The sequence below is a fragment of the Patagioenas fasciata genome, chromosome 3 (assembly GCF_037038585.1).
Source record: "Patagioenas fasciata isolate bPatFas1 chromosome 3, bPatFas1.hap1, whole genome shotgun sequence".
Classification (NCBI taxonomy): domain Eukaryota; kingdom Metazoa; phylum Chordata; class Aves; order Columbiformes; family Columbidae; genus Patagioenas; species Patagioenas fasciata.
The window spans coordinates 84,196,548-84,219,268 of NC_092522.1; the positions used below are offsets into that span (position 1 = coordinate 84,196,548).

At 36.3% G+C, this 22,721-nt stretch overlaps 1 protein-coding gene across 9 annotated transcripts in view; it reads right to left on the reverse strand.

The window, feature by feature from the left end:
- Nucleotides 1-22,721, reverse strand: part of KLHL32 (kelch like family member 32) — a 116,255-nt gene that overhangs the window by 80,104 nt on the left and 13,430 nt on the right. For 5 of the 9 annotated variants that reach the window (XM_071806732.1, XM_071806724.1, XM_071806726.1 and 2 more), the window contains 2 exons: nucleotides 11,821-11,921; nucleotides 8,689-8,869 (listed from right to left, as the gene is read on the reverse strand). In XM_071806732.1, the coding sequence (XP_071662833.1) occupies nucleotides 8,689-8,869; nucleotides 11,821-11,855 (216 nt within the window). In that variant the 5' untranslated portion in view covers nucleotides 11,856-11,921. Of the gene's footprint in view, nucleotides 1-8,688; nucleotides 8,870-9,455; nucleotides 11,592-11,820; nucleotides 11,922-22,721 lie in introns of those variants that run through there. The other 4 variants (XM_071806733.1, XM_065834260.2, XM_071806728.1 and 1 more) reach the window with 3 other exon arrangements.

The window sequence follows — 22,721 nt, forward strand, 5'->3', positions numbered from 1 at the left end:
CAGCTCAGCCATGCATAATTTCTGACTTAGGATCTAAGTCTATCTGTATATAGGTCACTCAAACTTGTAAGTATCCAGTCCTGAGACTACCTTATCTATTTGGCCTATTAACTCTTTCAGGCCTAAACATTCTTCTTTGCGGGTTGTACAAAAAATAGCACCTCACTGACTGTGTAACAGTAATAGTAAATAAGTAAATCATAATCTATTTAATCTCCTTTGTTGTACTACTCCTGAATTTACCTTCAGGTGTTCTTCCATGTTCCAATCCTTCATGACATAAGCAATATTATTTCTACTTTGCTGTTTTCACCTATCACAACAACAAAAATGTATTTAGAATGTATTAACAGGAGTCAAAATACTACTTCGTCAGATTACAGTGTCCACATCAAATATCAACTATGTTCTAGATTTGTAATATATACTTATCCAAATAAACAATTCAATATGTTAATGTTTCCTTACCGCATGTAAAAACGTGGCTTGCTCTTCTCATAACTAGCATGTTATATTTTTCTTTGTTTTCCTTGCAGTTTAAGCCTGTCTATCCTAAATCAATCAACAGCCATGTTCTCTAGAGTCTCTTGCACACTGAAAAACATATCCATCAATACCAACTGCATGAAATATGATTAAGAGGCTCATTACATGATGCTTCTGAAAAAGTTCTATATAAATTCCCAGGGAAAATGTCACATAATGTCAATCACTGATAACTGAGCCTGCATTAATTCATCTGCTCAATGAAATCTACCTAAATATTGTTTTTTAAGCATTTGCCATGCAACTAAAATGAATCCTGTAAAATTAAAAGGTCAGCTATCACTCACAGCTTAAGGGAATATATAGTTAAAGAAATGTGTAGAAATAAAAGGAAAACTGAGCAGCAGAAAAAAAATATTTTATGCACAGTGCTGAAGTCTCACACGGTAAAGCAAATTCTACCGAACCTTGGTGTTTCTTTTAGTATATCAGTATCAGACAGTGATACGTGATTACACAGCCCCTAAGAGCTTACCAAATCAATGACATATGCAACACACTTACTACATTGCACTGTTAATACAAAAACATATCACTTTCTTAGTATCTTTTGAAATCAGTAATGAAAATGGAAGAGATACCCTACTGTTTACAGCAGCTAAGAATGGGATATTTTTTTCCTGTTTGCATAGTGCAAAGTAATTTTATTGGTTGTTTTAAGGCACAGGGTCTTCATTCCCAGTCATTAGTAGAAGTATTTGTTGCTAACAAGTTACAACAGTCTGAGTTTAATAGTGTAATGTGTCTTCCTCAAATTTCTGCCTAGATGCACAAACATAATTTAAGACACAAGGAAAAAGGACGGATCGTAGCATACTACTCCTAATGAGAAATCTGCAGCAATGTGCAGTCATCTGTCCTAACAACAGACACTCTTAAGCAGGCCTGCCTTTTGGAATAGAAAGGGAGCAGCATAACTTAAACCAGATTTTTTTTTCCAGCATCTCCAGTCAAGCACAGAAAAGTATGAGTCACATTTGCAAATTTTGGCTTAAATTGGTTTAATGCTTCCCAGTGAATGCATAAGCCTATTGTTCATGTCCTTTGATGATTTTAGCAACTGATATCAAAAGCAAGCCCAAAATAAAAACGCAATAAAAGTCAGTTAGCTCTTAAACTAGGACTTTACCACAATACATGTAATTCAGGGAGGCAAAGCTGCTTGTGATTTCTTTTTGCAGGAAAAAACATGATCAAAACTTTGACACCTTTATGGGCCTTATTTTTAAAAGGATACTTCATATCGTACCATCAAGACAAGTTCCCCACCTCAGTGCATACAAGCCATAATTCAATTGTTGCACAGCAAAGCTCAATCTAACAGAACTGGAGTAACATAATCTTAGTTATTATTGCAATTACCTTCTTAAAAAGCCATTTCTAACATGATGTAAATTTCATTAGAAACTGACACTCAGATTTTCCAACCAATAATAAACTACAACAAATATCTTCTATTCTGCAGCATAACTGCAAAAACATGCTTGTTATGCAAGAAGCCTAGTGTTGAAATTCAAAATGGTTCATTTTATGAAAGTTTGTGCTAGATACCTTTCATATTGGGTCCACTTCTAAGGGTTTGATCTTTTAAAACAATCCTGTTTTCCATTATGATTATAAATCTTGCTTTCCATTAAGATTATAGCATAATTTTGCTAAAGAAGTACCTTTAATTCCCACTAACATATATATATTAAAGTATTTTAGAAAAACACCAAAGAATGAAACCAGCTCACTGACCATTTTTCTTTGGTTTTCCAAATCCTTTTACTGATAAAACCTACAAAAGTAATTAAACGCTAACAATTTGCTAAATAAAAATAGAATGACTTGACTAACCAAGCTTGTGTTAATATTGCAGTCATTTGTCACAGTAGCTTTCATCATCAGATGAGCTGCCTCTATAAAATCATGTCTTGACTTTATTTTTAGCAGTCTTCATTTGACTGTGCTCATTTATCCTTTGGCTCTTTCTTCACCTCCAACAAATGACCCCCTTCCAAACTACCAGATCATGCTGACGTCAATTTAATTATCTCCATAAATTGTATAGTTTTAACACCTACCCCCTTCTTACCTGAAATCTAACTCTGGTAAGGTGGAACTTTAAGAGCCAGGTATAAGAGCTTCTGAAAATGCAGATGGACATTTCATAAGGTGTCTTAATATTCAGCAATTTTGATTTCAAGTGGGTTTTATGTACATTTTTTGCCTACTTGTATAGCTGGCACCCTATGACTTTGGAAGGCCAGGTTTTTATTCAGCTCAGGAGCTTTCAGGGACACACCACATACATGGTTACACTCTTTCTCCAGGTATCACAGCTACTGCTAAAGCAACTAGTCAGTGAGCCAACACAATACAGCCATTCTGAAGTTCTCACCCAATGCTGTTAGGGGCATCTCCCTTTTCTGAGGCACCACCTATTAAGTAGTAGAGGGAGAGGCAGTTTAATTCATTCATCATTCACACTTTAGGACATCAAATAAGAGTGGATTGAGTTTAGAGAGGTTTTAGATGTCTATGTTTGAGAACAGGTTGACTTAGGCAGATTAACTCCTGCCAAAGACAAGCAACCAGCAGCATTTTCCAAAGTTCTTCAGGACAGTCAAATGCAGAGACTACACTGCTTAAATTCTGCCTTTTAAGAGATGAAGGCCTAAGGTGATGTGAATTCAACCAGTCAATGATATCACATTGGCTAAAATGACTAACTAGCTGTTAGCAGGGTGTAAAAAAATATGCCACTCTTGGCAATGCAGCAGTTAAAACATTTCTTTAAAGAAAGGTACTTCCTCTAAAACTTCCAACAAGCACTATAAGCAACACAAAAGGCAGAAGTATTTGCATAGTGATGGGCTTCTCCTTATAAAAATCAAGGGGAATCCAAGAAACCCTGACAGAGCATTCAAAAGAAAAACAGTTATTTCAATAGCGCAAAAACATCCTAACACCAGCTTATGTACAAGTGCAACATATGGGCCATGTTTGTAGCTCTTCAGCAGTCTTGCCTCCTTCATGGTATTAAAACAGTATGTAGGTCGTACTCACTGAAGCTAGAAGCGACACACTGCCCAAATAATTCCTTTGGGTGGTTGGAGCAGAAGGTGATTTCAGATTCGCTACACCCACAAAGTAATAGCTTTAATGTCTCCTGAGGTTGTGTAGGAAGATACTGATGAAGACTGCAAAATATAGAAGAAAGTCTACTGCATCCAACAATGTTCTGAAATATAAGCCTTCTTCATCAGACTACAGAGACTGAGAAGAAAACGGGTATGAAACACTTCTCTATGACAGGCCTGCCACAATAAATGGGCTTTCCATGAGCAGACACTTAGCAACACAGAAATTGCAGCTGAGCTCAGCCCAGCTTCAGAACACTGGCTAAAGCAGCACTGCAAAATGGAACTGAAGTAGCCTGGAGCAAGAAAAGAAAGTCGGCAATTACAGCAACATGGCTGCAATGACTCCTTTCTGTCCTGCTTTTAAACTGAGAAAATGCATCAAATAAAGAGCAACCAAACACCACATGTTGTTATAACACTAATTCAATTAGAGGCAATAAGCCACAGTCTCCCATGGCCTATCTCACTAACTGCAGTTGATTCTGTCATACTTACTCATAGTACACTTACTCACCATATAGGAACTTCAAAAAAGAAAAAAATAATCAAGAGGATAACTCAGAGAATAAGACACCATATTGTTTACCATCCAACAGCAGCAAAATTCCAATTAATTTATTCACATACTATGAGAATTGCAACAGAAACTTATTTACTCTGACAGCATAACAACTGTTGGGAATTGGAAAATAGAATTCAGAAAATAGAAGACTCTTGTAAATGTTTTTGACAGCAGCCACATTGCTGGGTTTAAAAAAAAAATAGAAAAAAGATGAATGCATATACAACGTTAACAAAAACAATGATTCTATATGCTTGGGAAAAATGAAATAAAGCATTACTTTAGAAACAATGTTAGATGGCATGGTGAATCTACGTGACTGAGATCTATCAAAGCTGTTAGGTAATAAATGCAGATTAAATAGTTTAGTTTCTCAAATATGTAATAATTTCCATCTGAGAAAACAAAATGAAAATGATCCCAGGGAAAGTTTAGATATGTAAGAAGGGGAAGTATTTCTCAGCCTACACAGGAAGCTAAAAGTGAGGGTGAAAGCTTCTTTCAGCACAGAAGTCTCATTAATGACTGCTTATTGCTAGAACAATGGAGTTAATTTGGTCCAGTGGAAAAAAGCTAACATTTTTAAATATTATCTGGAAAGAAAATTTCTAAGTAGCATCACTTCAAAGGAATAATAACAAGGAAAATACCCATTCATTTGGTACACACACACCAATGGTAAAACACTGAAAACCAAAAATCACATTATACTGCAAAAGCAGCCAGTAATTCTACTTTCTCAGAACTAGGTCCTTGGATCTATCCGTAAGATGTATTAGGGAAACCCTTTTCCTCTTTATGATTCACATAACAAGAAGACCTTGAAAGCTATTTGCACCATACAGTCTTTCATACCTTGGGGATTTCTTAATAAAATTAAATCTCTAACCTTATCAAGACATAAGGCAATATATTGCAAAATACAAACAATCAACAACGTTGTGTACACGCAAAGAAATTATCTATTGACATGGAGGAAAGACCACACAGAAAAACCCTGAAAATAAACTGCTTAAGAATCACCTGTTACAATTATAAGTACAAAGTGTGCATGCAAAATTAGTATCTACTAGTATGTTTCAGAGAAGATTCTTATAAGAATCGAACATGCTCATTGTAGAAAAAATTAGAATATTATTGACAGTTTAAAATTTATTCTAGTTAATTGATATAATTTTGTTTATCCAGATTACATGGAAAAATCTGTATCTCTTTGATCAAGTTCAAAGTCCTGTGTCTATGAACCCACTCAAAAGAAAAATAAGGAAGAAAGGAGTTTTTTCTGACGGGAAAACTAATGCATTTTGTACAAGAAAATCTTGAGGTTATATAATCACCTGCCAACACTGTAAATGCCTACTAATGAAGTCATGCAGTAACATTTCATTTTGCTCCCAGAGGGGAAAAAAAAGAAAAAGAATCTTTTAATTGGAAATCACTTAGCCTGCTACAGCTATCACAATGCACACAGACTAACTCAACTGCCTTGTCTCCTTGCAACAGACTGAGATAAACAGCAAATTACAGCACGTCATACAGAAAAGTTTGTCTAAAATGTTGTTTGTTCTTTTTAAAAAAAAAATCATAAAGATACATATGTTTAGTATTCTTTAGATGAGTCTTTTGGGGCATGGAGCTGACTACTGTATTCTTTCTCCCATTTTGAAAGATATCCTTCAGATTATACAGAACAGAAAACAAATTGAAAACCCTAATTTTCAAGCGTCTAATAATGCAATTTATCTCTGTATTTTTAATGCGGTATTTCTATGCAATTTCCTATGGGCTTGTTTTTCTTAAGAAAAAAACAACACATTTTGGTGTACAAATGTAACAAACTCCCAAGTCAGATGCTATGCTCAGGATTTAAATTCCATTGTTTCACCACAGCCGGGAACTACAAGACTAACTATCCCAACTGGAAGAAGGGATGGAAGGCTGTTACCCTGGAAGGCAGGCCCTTGGTATCTGCTGAAGCTCAGGTCTCTGGCTCGTCTTAGAAAAGAGCCACAGAAACCAGAAACTATGGTAGGCGAGTTGTGTCACACTGATATACAGTGTTGTCATACCAGTTTTATTCAAGGCAACTCCAATATCTGATGTTCCCAAAATCAGATCCACTGCAATTCTGTGCTTACATGGAAAAAAATACCACAAAAATTAGTGAAAGGTGAGTTTCTCATGGCAACAACTTCTTCAGGGTTAGAAAATCCACAAGGTTCTTCCAATAATTTCTCCAAGAAAATCCAGGAAAAACAAAAGGTAGAAATTATCTTATGTGAGATTAACAGTTAAATTCGAAGCATGTGAGTCTAGTCTTATCAACCAGCAGAGAGAGATCTGGCACAGACGGCGATTCATTTCATTCTAAATAAATCTTCTATCCTCCTTTGTCAACCTCTGGAAACTCTTATTTTCTCTTCACTGACTCTGAATGAAGCTTGGTGTCATTCTCCTAAATCTCAGAAAATGAATACTTGCGTAGCTCAAATTAGGTCAAATCCCCCTAGATGTAAAGCCATTAATAATCTCAGTTTAAATACAAAACATTATTACTTTTTAATCAACTTTTGCTTTTTCTGAACCATTGGAACCAGGAACATAGTATACAGTAACTTTTTTGCCATCTTCCTACAGATCATAAATCTCATTTCATGATTTTCTAACAAAGCTTTTTGTCCATTAATAATAGAAAGTATTCCACTGATTTCAGGAAGCACGAGTTTTACGTTTATAGCTGATACCTAAAGTCCAAAGAATATGTCCTACCAAATGATAACTATTTTGAGGCAGATTAAATTGCTAAACAATGCATAGACTGTTCTCTCAGTATTGTTTTAATATGAAAGATTTATGTAGCACTTAGGAATTTGATCTATTGTGAAACTGTGTTGGTTTTTGGTTTTTTTCCCATAGGGTATTAAGATTTTAATTTGCAATAACTGTCCAGCACATACCAAGTAGCTCAACTGGAAATACTAGGGTGAGTCACAATGCCCAAAATCTCAAGGTCAATCCATCAGTGACCAAGGTAGAAGCTGTTCCTACCACACTGCTTGAACACTGGTTATAGCTGCCCACCCTGTGATGTTCCTACGCACTGGGTACAATAAGCACTAGAAGGAACGTATGCCACAGATGCAGAGGAATGATACAGCGCTCTTATTAAAATATTTCAATCTAACCAGAACAGCAGCCCTGTAGTACGTCCATCATCAACAAGTATATACAGCTGGAGAGTTCCAAAATCCCTCTCTGTGCACTGGGGTAAAAGGAAAAAAGTGATAAGCAGCCTGTGTTATAGCAGGCCAGGGCGCCATGACAAAGCAACATCACCAGCTATGGCAGTGCAAAGTCTGGAGGAGCAGAACATGTAAGCATGCAGACAAGCTCAAAGAAATGAGCAATAAATTGGCTCAACATCAGCACAGAGAAAGTAACATCAAGGTTAACAATATTTCTTAAACACACAGAATAAATTAAGTCTCAGTTCTAACCAAAAGAGAGAGACAGAGTTGACAGGAAAATAAAAACTCTGCTCATGCAATTAAGGATACGGAACAGTTGTCATACACTATATTACTGTTGTAACAAAACACAAAGGTCACCAGAAAGAAGTTCGTAGCACTACAGTTACAGTGTAGGCAAAATAGTAAATAAACTTACTTTGTTAGAGAAAACAGACCTTTTAAATTAATTTCCACTTTAGTCTCTGAATAACAACAGGATGACTCACACTTAGAAAAAAAACCAGTCAATTAAAGAGTTATAGACAGTCCAACATTTTGAACAGGTACATTATAATGAAGGTTAGTAGAATTGCTTCATATAAAGAATGCTCTTACTATTAGAAAATTCAATTTTTCAGCTACTCCAATTTAGCACCTGGGTTCCACTTTCCATGCTGAGTACCTGAATCAGATCTCTCAGGGAATATACTAATCTCTACATATCAGAAACATTTTTTTCCAAAAATAAGTTTTATTACACTGAAAAAATTACTATGGCCTCGTCCTTGAGAGCAATCATTTACATCCCCACAAAAATCTACTCTCAAGCTGACTTAAATTGCATACATTAATATTAAAATTCCCTCTCCCCATCTTTCCATGTTCTAATCACAACTTCCACTTTCTGACTTTACTGGAGCATAAGAATCATAGAAAGATGTATACTGCCTATCTTTACTGGAAGGGAGAGAAGACAGACTAATCATAAATAATGATAAAAACCATAATGATGTTATTAACATTACTTTTCCATGACATGTATATGGATACTTAAAGTTGTACAATCTACTGAATGTGCAATAATCCTGAATTTTCTTCAGGTTCAAATTTAAAGCTTGTTCAGTATGGTATCTATCACCATTCCTGCCCCTCGTCCCCCAGCGTAATCCTGAATATTTTTATAAAAACAGGGGGGGGGAAAAAAAAATATCTTTGGACTTACTCGGAAGTAGTCACTGCAGGCTGCCAGGACAGCTTTATGTGCGTGAAATTTCTGCTCTTCGGCGATGAGGGTGATGTCGCAAAGAACACCATCACTTCTTTGTTGGTTCAGGGCTGCCAGGACAGCATCATTATGGGAGCTGGACTGACAAAGCCTCTGACCTGTCAGCATTTCCTGAACGCTGAGAGGGGAAAGGGAAAGACTTCATCAAAAAAAGTTGGAAACAAGCAGGTTATGTCAGAAATATAGAAGAACATTTTCCAAGACAAGATTGATTGATAATTCTTGAAAAGAAAAAAGGTCACGAACCCTGTCAGGCAAAAATCTTTATATGGTACAGACACCACAAGAAAAACTCAGTATAACAATGTGTTATGAAACCTCATTTATACTCAAATTTTAAAACTTCAACTATTTTGATTTTCATTTGCTGCACTGGAAATCAGCTGGACTCATAGGATTAATTCAGCATGATTTTAGAATTAAGAGAGAAGAATAAAGTAGCTCAGACTGATTTCCACTGTATTAGTGGAAAGAAGCATCTGTGTATGTATGTAGGTAACTAGTCCCACTAAAAGAATGAAGACTCATGGTCTCAGGTGGCCTGTTTGTCTGATACTACATTACTGAATGTTTTAAGACCATTTCAGGTCATTCACAATTAGGAAGTGTTGTGGAGGTTTTTTGTTTGGTTGGTATATATTGGGGGAAAGAGATGTTTGCTTGTTTTTAAAATGCTGAGGTCTTCTACCACCTCTGAATGTCACCTTGTATAAGATTTCCATGCCATTCAGCCTAGGATTGTCTGATTGCAGCTCCCTTTTCTATAGTAGAAGAAAGAGACAGTATAACTGTTGATGAAAACAGAAATAAATCAAACATACCTGCAAATCCTCTTTGGCACAAAACAATGGTGTTCATTTGAAATCTGTGAGACTACACCAATTTATATTGCCCGAGAATCTAGGTTTTTACAGAACGTGAGTTTACAGAGTCATTCCTGAGTAAAACACAGTGAAGGTGTAATTCTTTTTTTCTTTATTAAGAGGTAAACATGCTATCATCTTTCCACTACAGTCACATAATTCACTCCACACACATGCTACACAGCAGCTGTTTTGCTGCTACATTCTCCTTTCTCATCAACACAACCCCTGTACTGCCTATTCCACTCCTGCACCTTGGGCACCTGTAAACTAAGGCAAACCTGCTTTACAGATTGCTTGCTCTAATCTAACCGTATCTTTTAAAAAGACAAGAACTAAGACAACACTTCTAGAAGAAGGATGGTCAAAGTGGAATTACACAGGAACAACTTGTATCTGAATTTCACCCCCTTTCTAATAATTTAGGTTTCATACATGGACATATGCCACATACATTTCCAAATGATTAATTCAAATTATTCTTTTTCCTTCAGCTGTTCTGTTTGCAGAACCCCACTGGTATTCTATCAAGAAATGTAACTTGTTAAAATACAATGGAATTATTTCTAGAAATTATTTCCCTTCTGTAATTTCTATAGCAAAGTGACTACATCAAACCAAGATGCGTTATTTTTGGCATACAATGCTACAGGTTTAACTTGCTGTATTATAAAAATAAACTACTAAAACTAATTTTTTTCCTCCAGCATTCATCAACAATGAAGAATCTGAAATCAAAGGTTAACCATCAGTTCTGTTACCAGTTCCTGGAGAACTGCAGGATACAGTTGGCTGACCCTGGCTTCCCCCTTAAGAACCTGGAAGCCGACTGGGGTTTCAGTTTGTTGGGGTTTTTTTAGGTTGTTGTTAGCTCGTGGTGTGTTGTTTTGTTCTGTTTTTTCCTAAGGGAACTGAGAACATTAAAAAATTGGAAGATAACCTGTGTAAGTACAATAAGCTAATTACGCCTAGAGATGGCTTATTTTTATTTCCACTTTTATTAGCCTCTCTCCCAATGTTGTGAACCAAGACTTTCATTCCTCTTGATTTTTCACCATCATCCAGAGGTGAAAGCCCTTTTCCACAAGAAAATGACTATTTCACTCAATAGAAAACATCAGAGAGACAAGGCACACGGGTAACTTTGGTGGGGAAATTTTATATAGATGTGTGTGTTCACATATATACACATACGCACACATAAAATCAGGCATCTGTGGTTTTAAATTGAGCTATATCAATCTTTTTTTCAATACAATGACCAAAGTGAAAAAAAATCAATTGCCTGTAACCTTTCTGTTAACAAAATATGAAGAATCTATACATGTGCAAGGCAATTTAACTGCAATTTATGAGTGAAAAAGCACCGATTTCTTAAACATGACATGGCCACTTTGTAGCAATACTGTCGGCTGATACACTGAACAGCTATAAAAATGCAAGAAATTCCTGATTATCTTCTGCTGCAGAAGCATGGCAGGTAAACGGGGAACAGAACCAGAATTATACGATGTTTCAGTACTATCAGGTAAATCTCTGAGCTCCCAGATCTGCCCATGAGTATAAACTACTCTGTAAAACCGAACTACTAGCGTATCAGACTAGCGCAAGGTTCTGCAGAAAAGCAACTAGGTTAAAAAATTCTGCTGAGTGTTCTGCCTGAAAGTGCTCTAGTAAACTAATTATATCATAAATACCAAATTACCTGATGAGACAGTAGGCAACACAAATAAATGAGAAACTCTAGACTGGCAAGTACATATAGATGATTAAGACTCTGTATGAGGGAAAGAGATAGAATGGGACATTCTGGAAAGCAGGAAGATGAGTTTGGAGAAAAGGCTTTGAAGTAATTTCAAGGAACTGGAGGAGTAGTATATGCGCTGAATAATGTAACACTACACACACCAAAAACTATCACCAGCAACCAATTCAAATGTATGACTGTAAAATACAAGTTGCTTCCACAATCAAAAATTCCAAGATAAACAAGATAACATACGAAGAGAATGTGGGTCCCAAATCAATCCCAGACACATTTCTCTTCACTAGAGAGTGACAAGAAAGTAATATTTTGCAGATTATAACATGGATATGTACTTAGTAATGTGAATTCCTACCTAATATTAGTCTCACTTTTCTACTCTCTGCTAACTGCAGTTCTGGTAAACATCATTCTAAATGTGAATGACTTTCTACACATTACCAAGTACTATACCTCAGGCACCTCTCAGATGGCATCTTTCACTTTTGCTCTTCTGAATATCAAAGCTTATAATCCCGTAGGGAAAGCAGCAAACATTCCAGCTAGAAAGAGAGAAAGGAGAAGAACATTAAAATTGAAAGCATGCACCGCCTCAGCCTTAAAGATCAATACTTTCAGGATGTACAATTCAAAAGCAATTTTCTTCAATTCTTCTTTTGCAGAAAGACACACTATATAGATTAGGTGCATGTGAAATTTTGTTGGTCAGATTGAGTACAGTCTGAAAGTAGCTTTTCCTCTAGACTTTTCTAGAAAGTAACACCCTACCATTTGAAGTTCCTGCATCTGCTGTCCTTGAGGCATGTGTCCCTTCTGCAAACTCAGGAACACATATTATTTCCAAAGAGTGGAAGAACGGTAAGAAGGGAAATATATTTCCAAAAATCCCTCAATTTGAACAGTAGGCCAGAAGCATCTATTGGTGTTTGCTCCCTGAATGACATACAGCTATACAAGTCTTACATCTCTCACAGTGTAATCTCACAGGCCTGTCTAGGGTCTATGAGGTTTGCCATACACCTCAACTCCTGCTTTGACTACATTATTTTTTTTCTGAAGACAGTTTGGTGGGGGACAAGGGACAGGCTGACCATACACTCCAAAAGGCAGCTCCCACTTCCTCCAGAACAACATTCTTGATTGACTAATCAGTACTATGACCAAGTACCACTGTCAGCCTGGAGATAAACAAACCTTTTGTCAAATAGAAACAGTACATACAAGCACCATAATCTGATTTAAAAGCCCTATAGTTTTTTTAAAAGGCAAAATATTTAAGTGACCGTATAAATTATGTTGCTTAATGACTACTGAAAGTTGCTTTTGTAACAAAAAGGATAAAGGATGTTCTAAAATATAATTATTCTTCAAAGTTGTCAAACTGCTACAGGTCTTACACTAACCTCCTAGTACCTGAATAAGGTGGCAGAACTTTGCCACCTCTGCTGGTTAGCAGTGTGCCCCTATAAAAGCAGTTATCTTTAATACAAGGGGTTTTTTTCTGCTTTCCAATTAAAATGATGCCCGATTCCAGGTGCTATTAGAGGCTTACACTGAGATCAATACTGAAACATTACAAATACCTTTTTGTAGTGTTACTAATTAAACAAATAAAAGTACAAATAATGCAGTTCTTTGATTATAGTAATTTGTTCTTAAGGTGGTTTTCATCAAGGTTTGCAAAAGATGCATGGGATACACTGCCCTGATTGTTCCACATCCTTGGACCTGTTTTCATGCTACTCTGCAATTGGATCCAGAGGCACCTCAAAACATGGGCCTCAACGGGCCTTTGAGTGTCTACAGGCTACCAAGGACTTTCTCTTAATTTCTGTCCTTCTCATGATCCAGAGTCAGCACTACCAGAAACACAGCTCAGTAAACTGTTAAAAGTTTCTCCATCAAATCACCATGAATTTCAGCAGGCCACATCACAATACTGTAGAAACAAGTATTCTTATAATGTAAATTCCCATGAAACCAGCAGAGCCCAACTCACATTTTTTATAAACATGAGCAGGAAACTTACATCAATTTTTCTTACTTGTCTTCTCAAATCTGCCAATTTTTAAGTCAAGAAATGTCCAACAGTCCTGATATTGTTGGCTGCAGATAGGAAATCCTACACCAGCAAGAGACTGGTAGGGAAGAAATTCAAGATTTCTCTGACCTTTTCAAGAGGTCCTAACTCTCTGGCCCATGAAAACAAACAAACCAACCAACAAAACAAGAACAACAAATCCACACAACAAGTAGCAGTGAAAGCAAACAGGAGAAGGGCCAAGAAAGACTTGGAGGGGAAAGCGTTCCTTCTACAATAAAATAACTACGGCATATGATTCTAAGAATTAACAAAATATCTGAAGAGTCCCATACTTATTTCAATGTTTTGTCCAGACAAATTGATCTTTCCTAAATTTTGTGATGCCCCCTTTCTCCTCCAAGTGCCAGTGCAGCATGCCTCACTTTTTTATTTTTAAATCTACATCACATATACAAGAATACTATAACAGCAAGTAAATCATTTTATCAACATTGCACTGATTTTGCTTAGCAAGATAAAATTACTTAATGCAGCTCAAAAATGTTAATAATTGCAAATTCTGATGTATTCATTTATTCTTGTAGGCAATCTTGTAGGGATGTGCTGCACCAGGACAGTACCAAAATCTTTTGTGCCAAGAGCTTTTTTCTGTTTCAGGCAGCTGGATCCATCTTCGTTATGTAAACTAACTTTCATTGGTACATAAGGAAACTCTTTGCATTCGAATGTTTAAGATATACTATTGTCTTTCTATTTAACTACTTAAAGTAATTCTATTGGTTTAAAAGATTAATTTATAAATTTAAGGATAAGACTTTTGGTTTAAATGGAACACTTTAATTCCACCTAAATCCTTCTGTTCTAGTGAAATACTCCATTATGCTGGAGATTAACAGGAAAAATGTAGGCCAAACAGAAAACACTCACTACATCTTAGGTCTGAGATACACACTAAATTTGCCATAAAACTTTTTTTGCACATTCTTTCTTCGAGACATTAACTTCTTACAAGTTTACAACAAAAATCACTAGGTACTGATCCTACTATATTTTACAACTAACTTTGATTTTCTTACTGTTTCGTTTGTTTCTTCATGTCCTAGTAAAGTGGAAAAAAATATAAACAATAAAAACTAGTAATGATTCAGTTAGTGCTGAAAGAATCTAACAGTAATTTGGTGGGGGAATCAGGGGAGACCAGTAGTTTTCCATCAAAACACACTGTATCTGGGGATTTCAAAGATAAGCAATTCCAAAGAAATTAAACTGTCAATGCATATGATTATGTTCAACTAATATATCAAACAGTGTTTTGTGGAAGTCCTGAAATGTTAGTCTTTCTATACATTTATTGTGTTATCATGCAGCAGCAGAAAAAGTTGGGGGTTTATTCTCTCTGGAATTCTTGGAGCAGATTGCTACTCTGCTCCATCCATCACATGCTGTTAGGCTATGCTTCTTCTCTAATCTAAATTAGCAGTGTAGTTCAATAATTATTTGTTCCGAGATTTTTAATAATAGTATCTAAGCAGACAGTATTGCTTCCTTTAATTTTATTATAATATTGTTTTGCTTCACTTCTCACAACTGTCCCTGCTGCTTCAGACCCGCTCACAGAGCGAGAGGCTGACTTGTCTTTCTGGCAAGATCTGTGTTCTTTATCACCTAATACAGGACACGGCGAGCAAGTTTGGGAACTGTGGAGTCCTTTACACTTGTATCAGTTAAGGCTTTAACCCTTTACTTCGGCTATAAATTCCTCTAATGTGTGAAAAGCCCTCTAATTTCTCCTCTCATTTTTCACTTTGATTTGGGAAAGCCACTCATCTGTTTTCACATTATCTAGAACAATACTGCCTATCAAAAATATATTTTAAATAATCAATTTTAACACTTATTCAAGCCAGCTAACCAAACTGTAAGAATTTAAGTAAAGATTTTAATCTCATTTCACGTACGCAGCTTTTAGTTATCTTCTTAAACAAAGGTTGTCCCACTTGACAGTAACCATTAAAAACTGTTGATTTTTAAAACTTCCCACTAAATTTGATTTTTTTCTATGAGCTTAGATAACGTATCCTTACAGTTAGTAATATTTCATTTAGATATATTTATTAATACTCCTAATTCTGACTCTCCAGTTATATTAGAAAATCGTGAAACAGCAATACTTTCACTAAATTTGCGTTGTGCCAGACTACATTAGATAGAAACCTATGGAAATTCATAAACACAAAAATTAGCTAAAAATATTAGAACTATTCACCAACATTCACTGTGTAAAGAATTCAAAAGAGATTTTGAATTTTCAAGTACTTATCTTCAATTAGTTATCCCCTTTCCCTCAAGTCACTCCTTTTCAAAATGTGTATTTTAGGCATTTAAAAACAATTTCCCCTAAAACCACACTTCTTCACTTTACGTTAGAAGAAATAATAACATACAGCAGGCGTAAAACAAAGCAAAGAAATCATAAGCCTCACATTACTCTTTCCTGTAGAAAAGCAAAATTTTGAACTAGGTATGTCATGAAGATAAAGCATTTGGACCCTGTGAAATCCTGTTTCCCCTTTGACAACTTCAAATATCTGGCTGAATTTCGCTCTTTATTTAAAAAGAAAATGAAACATTTAAAAGCAATCAGAAGTACACTACATTCATTTCCTTCCAGAATGACTTCATAGCACATCCTCAAGGAGACTGTCATGGAAGCAGAATAAGACCATTAAGATTTACCCATGGCAATTTTCTGTCCTAGTTTATATCCTTATGCATAGAAGCTTCTGGCTTTGTCCTTAAAATACTCTGGTTTTAGTAGGTCAGAATAATTCATCCTTTCAAGCTGCACATCACCTTCTCTCAGATTAAGAGTCTCTTCAGAAACAAGACTATATGAGCTTACTATTCACAAAAAATAAAGGAAAACATTATCATATTTTTTTAATCAGAGCTTTTCCAAATAATTTGTCAAAAGGGAAACATTTGGAAACAGCTAGAAGAGTTTGATTGCGACTTGCTCTTGTAACTATATTAACACACTCCTCCCACTTACCTGGGAGACTTTACTTTTTCCTTCTTTCTTTAATATTTCTGAGAATTTAAAGATTTTTCTCATTCAAGAACATTTTTGTGAGGTGAGGAAAAGTCTGTCAGTGCCTGACCTCATCAGTGAAATCATAACTCAGCTCAACTGCAAGTTTCTTATGTAATTAGTGCCTGAATATAGTGACTTACAAGATAAAGTATTCCTAGTACCAACAAAACAAAAACAAAAAAACAAAACCAAAAAGATAATTACAATGCCAAGGGAGTGAAAAATTAAAAACCTGGATTTGTTTGGAAAAAAATGAACCAGTCAAAACAATGCAAGAATATATTCAGCAAAATCAATAATAAAGTAAAAGCATGGTAAGAATAATTAAACTGTTACACGCTTCTGATTAGTTACGAACTGTTTTAAGACTGGAAAGGTCATTGCTATCTTCAGGCCATCAGCTACAGTCAACTAGAACCATGAATTTTATTGTCTATCCCTACCATATTACTATTCAACATCACAAATCATCAAGATCCTAAACCACAGAAATATAAAATGAAACCACAGGGGTAAAAGATGTATAAGCACAACCATAACTTTATGTCTTTCTATCCTCTTGATGGCTTTATATGCTGTATATATCTGAATCAGTTTTCAGAACATTTTTTCTGAAGAGGCATCCAGATTAAAACAAATGCCAGGTTTATGGCCATGTGTGTAATTTAAGGCATATTTTACCTACACTACCACTTAGGAGTTGGTTGTATTGTACTGATAAAACCATATCCAATCATCTAACCCCACACAATTGCACACTATCTATGAAAGGAAAAGTCTGCAGTTCTACTGGAAACCATATATTTGCAGTCTGATGACTTTCAAGAACACACTTGTTTCCAGGATGTGTATGTACTGTTTAACATCTTTAATTTGAAAAAAAAAAAAAAAAAAAAAAAAAACCAAAACAAAACAGTTTTATACAACTATAATAATATACCACTGTGCACTATCAGCTCAGCTTTTCAGAGCCACTCACTGTTGCTATCGTTTAAGCTATGATACTAATTATTCAACTGGCAAAAGGAAAAGGCAACTCCTTACACAACCTCTGTGTCATTGTTAGGCAACAGTTGGGAGAACAATATTACAACTTATTTTCTCTTCTTAGGCAACAAATATGCAAAGCACTCTCAAAGGTATCTAATCCATATATTGAGTCTGCAGTCATTACAAATGGACATGGTAAAAGCTCTCTGGGATTTTAGTTTTAAGGCATACTGATGCCGGCATGAACCCAACTCTTCAGTTACTTTACCAAAGTATGTTTTCAAGATTTTTTCCTGTAGATCCCAAGAAAAGACGAGACAGGTTGATGCAAGTAGTCTGTAACTTCTATTTCATTTGGAATTTCATCTGCTTTTTCAATGGATAAAAACCAAAAACCCATTCTTTAAACACAATTGTTTTCCTTCTGGGAAATTTGACATATTTATTGCAAAATGTGGAAGGCTTCTCTAAATGAGGTCAGAATGCTTCATAGCAGAGAGCAACAGAAATTTAACTAGAAGCATCATGATTATATCTCCTGATAACTCTAGCGCGAGGTGTACCCTGAAATACTGTCAACTTCATCAGGGTCTCACTCAGGCAAGCCTTGGATTTTTAACTCTCACAGTCATCAAGGTGCTTTTATTGAACAGAGGAAACATTCCTTTATAGGGTAGTGAGAGTCAAAAATACACAGGTATGTTTTTGAAACCACTTCAAATCTGCATACGGAGTATTTACGCAAGACAGGAGTATACAGTACTGTAGACAGTCTGCAATCTTGGCAATTAGTCTGCATGAACTTAAATATTGGATACCTGTCTGAAACAAAATAATCACATTTTCTGCTTAAAACCACATAAAAATACTAAGAAAAGCATAAGTGACTGCTGCATAGATGACAGCTTTGCATAGATGACAGCTTTGCATAACTGAGGTGATGAGTTGTGCCTACATACTACAGCACCATGGGATCTATTAACTAATGGTGTTTCCAGTGAATGAGTATTTTTCAATGAAAGCAGAGAGAGTTTATACATCTCTGTGGGACCTACAATAGTTCTTCAACTTTTTCCACAAAATAGCGTTCATGAAGTTTAAAAGAAAATGGCTGAGTACCAGCAGCTGAGTAAACACACAGCTTCTAAGAATGACCTTCAGTAGCCACAGGGTGGCAGAACTACGCGTCAGGATAATCTGTACCTCCAGGACAGTGATCAGACTATTTCAATGAGCCTTTTCCCCAGTCTCACAGCATAATTACAATAGCACAAAATACTTCCTGTGTGTTCTGTGGGTGCTTTCAACACTAGGAATCAGGAGAAAAACAAAACAAAACAAAAAGCCTGTACATAACAATATGACTGGCAGTTCTCCAAACAAAGTATTGCAACAGATCAGGAACATGCCTTCGTGTCTCTAGCTTGACAAATTTTTTGAAGTCATACAACAACTGAACAGAAAAATCACTATCAATTTTACCTCATATCATTAAATCAATATGATTTTTTTTCCCATATAAATTAACATGCCAAAGGAAACCCTAGACACTTCTTCATTGGAACTGTAGATCATTTCACCCACATGCAAGCTCAGAAGGGCAGAAAAGTTTTATCAATATTAGCAGAGTTAACAGTGCCAGTGCTGGTTCCATTGCCCATACACACACATCAGCTCATATCTGATCTCTTGTGGCCTCCACAATAACATTGCCACATACAAACAACTAACTGGGAAAAGTCACCAGCTAACTCCCAAGCCCTGTCTGGAAATGCTTTAGGAGAGCACAAGATGATTCAGGTCAAGACCTAGCCAGAGATTTTTCTAATGATTTACTGATAAGGATATTTGAGTTTCAAGCTCTGGCCTGGAATGGGCGATGCAATGTTACTAGCACCAACAAGGCTTTCAAATCCTGGCAAACACAGTAAGTGTTGTATAAGAACATTTGAAAGTCAGGCAAACTCCTAAGATAGGAACCATTTTAAGCTGTTTTACAAATGTGGTTTTCTCTATTTATTATGTTTTCTCTGTCATAAAAACATGGAAACAGGGAGGAGTGGTGGAAGAGATGTGGACAAGTTACTAATGAATAAAAAAAATTTAAATATGACATTTAGGATCCCTTATTAATGTATACACTGCTAATTTAGAACATGCTTTGTGCAAAGTTAAAACTTCCACTCAAGTCAAGGAGAGAACAGGGCATTCAGAATCTTCCTTTATTGGAGCTTCTGAATTTTCAACTTTTTTTTTTTTTTTTTTGGTATTGGTTTTGTGTTTGGGGTTTTTTTGTGGTTTTGGTTGTTTTTGTTTGTTTGTTTGCACTTTTTTTTGTACAGAAAAACAATCTAACATTTAAATCAAACTTTAAAGTAGAGAATTCTGCTCTGGAGGAACGGGAGTTGCCCTCTAGCCTGTTGTGGCATAACTGGCCTACCAACTGTTCCTCCACTCTTCAACACAAGAAAACAAAGGTATTTACAAATCCCTTTTTGCAGAGAGAAGAGGGCATCAAAAGATTTCTGGCACCTTTAAGCAAGTTGGGCAGGTTTTGCATGAGGCCAAGAGGAAGAAGAAGAGTGCAAAAGAAGATAGAAGAGGAAACAAAAGATGATACGGAGCAAGCTAGTGATGAAGACCAGGCAAGAGAGCTGCAGTTGTTTCTGGGTTTTTCTCTTTTGCAACAGAGGAGGGGAAAGAGTGGAATAGAACACAATACTAAAATCAGACAAGTATCTGGACAAAATAAGGAGAAAGGATGGATTTTTCAACAGCATGATCGCAGGAATAGAAGCCACAGGTCAGCTGGGAATAATTCTAACTGCTGGGCAAGAAGGCTGAATGCTCAGTTTGGGAGTGAAGACTGGGAAGGTACAGAGAAGAAAGACAAAGAGCCAAGGGCAGAGAAGATCCTGAACATGTGTCATCTGCAGGTGACACAAAACCAACAGATTGGGAAGAAAGCAACCAAAAGAATCAACATCTATTGAAGCCCATTTCATCTAGATTTTAGGATAGAAATCAAGATCACCAAGTTTTGCATCTTTTTTGTGGAAAAGTATCTGCAGAATACTTACCTTCACCTTTTCCTAACTGTGTTGGATTATAAGGAATAATATCTGACAGTTTATTCAAGCAGCCAAGCTCAGTCCTAATGGTTCCAGTTATGTCACTGTTCCATGCAGTCAGTACAGCTCTTCCAGACCTTTTAAAAAGTGTTAAAATTTACACGCTCATGAAGCTAAGAATGCCAGGAAATAAAAGAAGCTAAGTGCTCCAACGCCCAAATTGAAGTTGCCTATGATCATCTTTCTACAAGAAAAGGCACAGGTATTTCTAACTCTAACCAACACTTCCTAACATATTAGTGTTGAAGTAAAGAAAACAAAAACAAAAAACCACAACACACCAGGCAAAGTTAAATTCTTCTCATATGACTTATGTTTGTGTTAAAGTCAATGAGGGGTAGCAACATTAAGAAGACACATATACAGTCCCTTAGTGCCCTTTTTCCGCACTCAGAATATAACAAAACTTCTATAAACCTGGTTAATACTATTCCAGTATAAACTCTTTTATTACCGTAATGCCTATATTACTGTTGAGCTGCAAGCTGCTTTAAGAATAAAAGGAATTTTCAAATGTGCTTTTTCATTTTATTCACTTTAATTGACTCACAGGTTTAAGTAGAGGTGACAGGACCTGAAGTTAACTAGAGCTTTGATCAGTCTAATCTTGTCTAACCTTGTCCTTACAACTAACTCAGTGATTAAAACACTTCTATACTGAAAAGTCAGATTTGATTAAAACATTAAAGAATTCTAGTTTGAAAGAGAAAATCCAAACTAATCAGATGACCAGAATAAACAAGGTTTACACACAAATGTATTTCTAGCCATTGCTCATGGGGAAGAAATAGAGGGAGAGAATGGAGAGAGCTGCCCATATCCAAGTTTTGTTACACACTGCAGTCAAGAAAGCCATAAGCAGTAAAGTCTGCACAGTCGCCTCCGCATTTTGGGAAAATCCTCTTTCAGCCACATAGAGTCTGACAGGCATCTGCTCCCTTGCTCCTCTCAGTGGTCTCTTACAGTCATGCCCCTTGCACTGAAAGTTCATGGCTCCTTCCTGCACTTTTCCTGCCAGACCCATCTTCCAGGTGGAAGTTCTCCTTCCAGGATGATCAGCTGCCTCAGGGAACTGTTGATCGCTTCTGTCACCTTCTATCTGTCCCACACACTAATCACATACCATATCTTCTGTGAAGGGAAGTTATTTAATTACCCTCCAACAGTAAGTGGCAGAAAGAGTTTCCCTCCAAAAGTTTTTCTCCTCTACCTTGTAGTTATTACTACTTACTCTTACTACATTTTTGAAACACAATATATTACAGAAAGATATAATTTGATAGGACAGACAGGCCAGACTGATACTTGCATTTGTTTATTTCTAGGAGAAAGAAACAGGTGATATTTTGTAGAGGATTCTTCCAGTATGAGTTATCTATACATGAACATACCAACACTGTCACAGGTAAACACACAGCGGTAACTGTAAAGATGGTCCTATATGTTGTGATTCTATGCTTGTCTTTAAGAAGAACGCTGTAAGGTCTCAGAGGAAAGACAAGATAAAAGAGGTTTAAGTCATCTTCAATACTGCTTGCTGCATAGCAGTTACTGTCTCACAAAACTGTGATCTGAGGCATGCAAAATCTGAGGTTTAGAACTCGCACAACTCCATCTGCAGTGGTAACTTCTTTTGGTCTCCTTCCTTCAGGGCTCTCAGCATACCTGAACTATGTTCTTTTTATTCCTAGCTTTCATTAAACTATCCAAAAGCTTAATTCAGAAGCACTGTAAGCACCATGGTTACAGGTTAACAAAGCATTAAGCCTGTGTCATTCTGGAAGGACATTGGTTTCCTTAGCTACAATCCCTCACTTGCTATCCGCAAGAAGGACGATTTCTTCCAGCCCTTCACCCTGTTTTACACCGCCTTCTGCAAACCAGAAAAGCATTTATTGTTTAGAAAAAATAAAATATTGTACATTATGGAAATTCTGTTACTATAGACCACTTGGCTTTTCATTCGCTGCCTGTAACACGTTTACACAGTCACTGCTACCTCTGTAACCTTAGCTAGCTAAGCTAGAACACAGATAAGCCTCATCTGGGCTGAGGAAAGCAGCAAAGGAGGACGGCCTTTTTG